We start from the raw sequence: 6,083 nt of genomic DNA, 5'->3' as shown, positions 1-6,083 counted from the left end.
TCTGTTAGGAACCACCACCACCACCTCTACTACCACCACCACCTCCACTATAGAATTGAATCATTTAAGATTACCCTCCCCTTAACTTAATACAAGTTAGAAGCAACATAGTGACCTTCGTGCAACCATTACACTCCTACACACCCTATTCGGGTTAAGATCACTCTAAACAACCATAAAATCCTGCGCATGACAAAACACCCCTATCACACACACACACCTTTAGGGTGAGAAAATGACAAGACAAAACAAGACATATCAAAACACCCCTCTCTCACACCCCTACACACCGCGTGCAACCATGCGTGACTGATTAGGGTCACCCCCACCGCAAAGTGAGCCAGCTCCCGTATTACCTATCTACTGGAATCGTTGGGAACATCGATCATCGGGTCGGATCAGCACTTGGTGGAACATCTCCTTGATGTCACCGCAGACTCCGACTGCTCCTTCCCTGAAGTGGAAGAGCACGGCTGGCAAGGGCTGGTAATGCTGAGGCCCCTTGTCCAGCGCCGAATTTAGCGAGGTTCCTCGAACCTTGGCTGCAGCATCGAACACAAGCCGGACCTTACCGGGCTTGTTCGGGTTTTCGACACCAAAATGTGGCAAGTACCATAGCCGGTCGCTCGTCACCGCGACCTCATCCTGCTGCAGCTTCCTCGCATATCCTTTGGATACGTAATCCTTGATGATACGATCGTATTCCAGCGCCAACTGCCCGTTGGGCTTCAACTTCTTCTCGACGTTGATCAGCCGTCTGTGCGCCATCTCGTACCTCCGTGGCGGCACAGCGTAGTCGTCTTCCAGAGTAATCCCGTCTGGTAGCGACGCCCCACTTTCACCGTGGTATCTTCGAGGATCCTTTGTGCCCGCGCGTCATCGCTGCCTGCGACCTGTGGAGCGAGCTTCACACCAAAGCTTTCCATCTCGAAGTAGTCCTCCACCATCTTTTCCATCGTATCATCCATTGACACGGCTAGAAGGCAGGACCTCGGTGACGGCGTAGTCGATTGCCCACTTACTAGCCCAAACACAACCCATCCAAGCTCGGTTGCGGCCGCATACGGTCCCTCTCTGGCAAACCGCCTCGTCCTAAGTGGCAATCCCAAATGTCCATGGTCCAGTCCGATGAGCAACTTAGGCACCACGTTGGTGTAGGGCTTCATCGGCAGACGCGCATCCTTATGCACGCCCTGGACATCTCGTCGACCTAACGTCTGCATCGGCAGACTCAGGCTCGAAACGGAGTACACGTTTCTCAAAGCGTGGCGAGTGGGCTTCCCAGCTCCACTTATCTCTAGGCTCACCACGTTGCTGGGCTCTCTGCTGGTCTTCCTCAAAACCATTGTATATTCAACTGTCGATGTTCGCCTCGCACTCCCAGATCCCTCCGTAGCTCGTCATCGATCATCGTGACGGAGGATCCTTCATCCAAGAGCGCGTATGTGTCCACCTGGCGACCAGCTCCGTACAGCGTTACTGGCAGTATACGGAACAAAAGTCGGCCTCCCTCGCCGTCAACGCAGTTTAAGTTCCTCTGCACGGTCGCCTCCGCTGGCTGCGGGGCCCTTCTCTCCAGGCTGTTTTTGGGGACAGCCGACTGCTGGCTCCCCTCGTGGTCCCTGTAACCACCTCGTGGCGAAGACCTCCTGTCCGGGCCGCGTCTGGAAACTGCTGACTGCTGGTTTCCTCCGTTGTAGCTCCTGAAGCCAACTCGCTGCGCCGGCCATCTTCGCTCCTCGTCCGCGCCATGTAGCAGACGGTGATGCAATCTGCGGCATCCGTTGATCTGGCACTCGCCTTGTACATCGCAGGTTCTGGTCGTATGTCTACTCCGTAAGCATGTGAAGCATAGCCGATGCCTCCTCACCATGCTCCACCTACCCGGTGGCGAAGCTCCAATGAACTCCCTGCAGCTCGTCGCAGCATGTTGCCCTCCACAAATTGGACAGCCTCCTTGCCGATCATCCTGTTGATCGCATCCGTTCTGGTCGACGCTCGCATGCAGAACTCGACGCCTCGGCTCCTTTCCCTCGACGTCCAAAACCGTACACACGACGTTTGCGTACTCCTGCAGCCACGCTCTTAAGTGCGCTACAGTGGGAAAGGGCTCGATCGATGCAGCGTGCCTGGCCCAGTCTACTCGCTTGCTCGTAGGAAGCTTCGCCCCAAGCTCCTCCATTAGCGTTGGGTTCCGCAGCGCAGCTGCTCCGCCTTCGCTGACTGCAAGAAGGCCGTGAGGTTACTCACTCGGGTTGCGAAGGGAATGATCCTCGCCAGGTGCCGCTCCGAAATCGGCGGCACCTCTCGCACGCTGTTCAGCTGGCTGCGTATAAGCTGCTCCGGTCGGCCGAACCTAAAGCGCAGCTGCTCCATCACGGCGCTGACGTTCCCAGGGTGAATCAGCAGCGACTTCACTGTCTCGCGTGCTTCATCCTTCAGCTCCTTCAACAACCTCTGGTTGTTCTCCAAGTCTTTGCAGTTGTATGCTTGGGTCGTCTCCACAAACGCACAGTTAAAGATCGGCCACTCCTCGGGCTGCCCTCCAAATACAGGCAAGTCCGGAAGCCTCCTTTGCCCATACACTCTTTGGGATTCATTCGGCGTCATCGAGGCGTTGGACCCGACATATGGCGATGCTGTTGCCACGTAGTGGGTGCTCCCGCCCGGTAGCACGAATCCATGCGCTGTCTGCGCAACACTTGTAGCACACAGTGGCTCCACAAAATGATTGCTAGTCGTTAGCAATGGCGGTCCACTCCAAGATGGCGGCAGGGTGCAGGCCGCACTGCTTGCACCGACACCGCTATGTGAGACCGGCCCGACCCCGTTAGTTGAGGCCTCACCATTAGATGTGGCTAATGGCGGTCCGCTCCAAGATGGCGGCCGCCCCGACGCTCCACTGTTGGCGCCATCTGCGCTTGGGCCAACTGCGATTGGCGCGCAATTGGCGGTGCTCACACTGTTCAGGGCTTTAACCTGCTTCAGCTCCTCCTCCAACGCCGCAATCCTTTTCAAAAGGTCCGACGTGAGGGGCTGGTTCATCTCCCGCTCCGCAGCTGTGTCAGCAGTACTCCTCGGTTGGGACGCTACTGTAGTCACCGTAGTGGCTGGGCTAGAAATGGCCGTCGTCGAGGTTATGTTCACTCGCGGCCGGTTTTCTGCTGTACTACTCACTGGCTGCTGATCCGCTGGCGTGGCTGTAGGGGTGGCTTCCCCTCCTCTCAGCCGCGAGCTCCTCTTGGGGGAATGCTGCATCCTAACAGGTCCAAATACGGCGCTGCCTCAGCGCTCTCCAAAATGGCGGCACCTGTGCCTTCTGGCCGCTGCTTGGCGCTCCTTGCGCCTCCTGACCGCTGTCTGCGGTCTCCTTAACTGACGCTGCCTGCGTCTCCCTGTCGCTGACTGCGACTCCGTCCGTACCCAGTGTTCGGCGCTGTCTGCGCCCCTCTATGTCGCTGTCTGCGACTCCTCTACTGGTACGGGAAGTGCTCCTGGCAACTCTATAGCTGGTCGTCAAGCCGTCCTCCAGCGCAAGTTGCCCTTACACTCTCCCTAGGACTGCGAATAAAAGGAGTTGTCTTGCATCATATGGAGTTGCCTTTAACGACTACCCCACACGCGTAGGTCCGAAGAGAGGGTAAACTTCAAGGGCGGCGTGCGCCTGGTGTGCGTGCGGCGTGCGATCGGGGCGATCGTGGCAATCGTTTTATTCTGTTAACAATTCAAATCTGCCTCATACATTTCAAACTAACTTAATCTTACCGCAGTGTGCCCTCCTACGATTCACAAGACAATGAGAAGCACATTTTATGGCGGCATCCATTAGACCGATATTAGTAGGCCCGGACTTCAAGGGCCAAGAAATCCATACGAGATCGGATAAATTAACAAATACTAGATTTTCCTTACAATACTTATGCTACCTATCGATTACAATGTTCGACCGTCGACATCCCCGACCCCGTAAAGAACCGCTTCAATCAAATCCAAAACTGCAAGTTTTGAGACGGGCCGCAACATTGTCCGAGATAGGTCATTGTCGTTCACGCGCACAGTAGCGCGTCTGACGACTCCATCAGCTCCGCTGTAGACCTCCTCCACGATGCCCTTGCGCCACTCTAGTCTGGGCAAGGCAGGATCACAGACGAAGACCATATCGCCCTGGCGGATGGGCTCCGTTCTCCGGCACCACTTCTCGCGGCGCACAAGGCAGGTACTCCAGGACCCACCTCCTCCAGAAACGGTCTCGCAGCATGCGAGCAATCCTCCACTGCTTTCGTGTAGAACCCTCCGTGGGCAGCTCCGCATCCAATTCAGGCGTATTCGGCAGGTTAGCTGCTCCGTTGAACAGATCATTTGGCGTCAACGGCGCCTCTTGGTCCGCATCCACCGATGGTTCGTCCCACTGGATCTTCTACCTCCAAATCTCTCTCAACAACAGCTTCGCTGTAATCATCAGGCAGCACAGGAATCCCAATGGGTCGAACGTTGACATCAGCAGGCTCAAATACTCCCTCTTTGTAGGGACTCGATCTCCACTTAGAACGCTACTTGGCACTCGGTGATACTCCACGTTGAATCTGAAGTCGTCCGTGGCTACCTGCCAGCGCATTCCAAGGATCTTCTGCTCAGCCTCACCCCATCCGATGCTCTTGACTTGCCCAGGTGGTCCCAACGCCGCTTCCACGATGGGTGAGCTGGATGAAAACTGGCGTAACTCAAATCCAGCCTCCGCATGTATCTCCTTCACTCGGGTAGATACACTTATAGCTTCGCTGTCTATAGCGAAACTGTCCACATAGTCATGGACGTAGTAGTGGTCGATGATGGCCTTGACTGCCCTCGGGTCCGAATCCCGAAACTTCAAGGCATTCACCGTCTTTACGTAATGCGCAGCGCTCGCCGAGCAGGCTGCTCCAAAAGTCATTACGTTCATCTCGTACACATCCGGGTCTCGATCGTCGTTTCCATCTCTCCAAAAGAATCGTTGGAAACATCGATCCTCGGGTCGGATCAGCACTTGGTGGAACATCTCCTTGATGTCACCGCAGACTCCGACTGCTCCTTCCCTGAAGTGGAAGAGCACGGCTGGCAAGGGCTGGTAATGCTGAGGCCCCTTGTCCAGCGCCGAATTTAGCGAGGTTCCTCGAACCTTGGCTGCAGCATCGAACACAAGCCGGACCTTACCGGGCTTGTTCGGGTTTTCGACACCAAAATGTGGCAAGTACCATAGCCGGTCGCTCGTCACCGCGACCTCATCCTGCTGCAGCTTCCTCGCATATCCTTTGGATACGTAATCCTTGATGATACGATCGTATTCATCAACTGCCCGTTGCGCTTCAACTTCTTCTCGACGTTGATCAGCCGTCTGTGCGCCATCTCGTAGCTCCGTGGCGGCACAGCGTAGTCGTCTTCCAGAGTAATCCCGTCTGGTAGCGACGCCCCACTTTCACCGTGGTATCTTCGAGGATCCTTTGTGCCCGCGCGTCATCGCTGCCTGCGACCTGTGGAGCGAGCTTCACACCAAAGCTTTCCATCTCGAAGTAGTCCTCCACCATCTTTTCCATCGTATCATCCATTGACACGGCTAGAAGGCAGGACCTCGGTGACGGCGTAGTCGATTGCCCACTTACTAGCCCAAACACAACCCATCCAAGCTCGGTTGCGGCCGCATACGGTCCCTCTCTGGCAAACCGCCTCGTCCTTAGTGGCAATCCCAAATGTCCATGGTCCAGTCCGATGAGCAACTTAGGCACCACGTTGGTGTAGGGCTTCATCGGCAGACGCGCATCCTTATGCACGCCCTGGACATCTCGTCGACCTAACGTCTGCATCGGCAGACTCAGGCTCGAAACGGAGTACACGTTTCTCAAAGCGTGGCGAGTGGGCTTCCCAGCTCCACTTATCTCTAGGCTCACCACGTTGCTGGGCTCTCTGCTGGTCTTCCTCAAAACCATTGTATATTCAACTGTCGATGTTCGCCTCGCACTCCCAGATCCCTCCGTAGCTCGTCATCGATCATCGTGACGGAGGATCCTTCATCCAAGAGCGCGTATGTGTCCACCTGGCGACCAGCTCCG

The 6,083-nt window shown here is 55.9% G+C and overlaps 2 protein-coding genes across 2 annotated transcripts; both read right to left on the bottom strand.

The window, feature by feature from the left end:
- Positions 1-360: 360 nt before the first annotated feature.
- On the bottom strand, positions 361-1,223 carry LOC139352742 (uncharacterized). The gene is made up of 2 exons (XM_070995372.1): positions 914-1,223; positions 361-818 (listed from the first exon to the last, which is right to left on the bottom strand). Exons 1-2 carry the CDS (start codon positions 1,221-1,223, stop codon positions 361-363), a joined length of 768 nt encoding a protein of 255 aa, XP_070851473.1.
- Positions 1,224-4,417: 3,194 nt separating this feature from the next.
- Positions 4,418-5,837, bottom strand: LOC139352741 (uncharacterized). The gene is made up of 2 exons (XM_070995371.1): positions 5,451-5,837; positions 4,418-5,389 (listed from the first exon to the last, which is right to left on the bottom strand). Exons 1-2 carry the CDS (start codon positions 5,835-5,837, stop codon positions 4,418-4,420), a joined length of 1,359 nt encoding a protein of 452 aa, XP_070851472.1.
- Positions 5,838-6,083: the final 246 nt, after the last annotated feature.

Source organism: Drosophila suzukii, chromosome 3 (assembly GCF_043229965.1).
Source record: "Drosophila suzukii chromosome 3, CBGP_Dsuzu_IsoJpt1.0, whole genome shotgun sequence".
NCBI lineage: Eukaryota > Metazoa > Arthropoda > Insecta > Diptera > Drosophilidae > Drosophila > Drosophila suzukii.
Note: the sequence above shows the minus strand (reverse complement) of the source record. Positions and strands in the feature narration are given on the sequence as shown.

What these genes read in the sequence shown, in the direction of transcription:
- LOC139352742 (XM_070995372.1), bottom strand. Translation starts at nt 1,223, where the DNA reads ATGCAGACGTTAGGTCGACGAGATGTCCAGGGCGTGCATAAGGATGCG. An exon ending in CTTCGAGATGGAAAGCTTTG is followed by an intron (nt 819 to 913) that starts GTGTGAAGCTCG and finishes CGTCGCTACCAG; the next exon opens with ACGGGATTACTCTGGAAGAC.
- LOC139352741 (XM_070995371.1), bottom strand. Translation starts at nt 5,837, where the DNA reads ATGCAGACGTTAGGTCGACGAGATGTCCAGGGCGTGCATAAGGATGCG. An exon ending in TCGAAGATACCACGGTGAAA is followed by an intron (nt 5,390 to 5,450) that starts GTGGGGCGTCGC and finishes GCCGCCACGGAG; the next exon opens with CTACGAGATGGCGCACAGAC.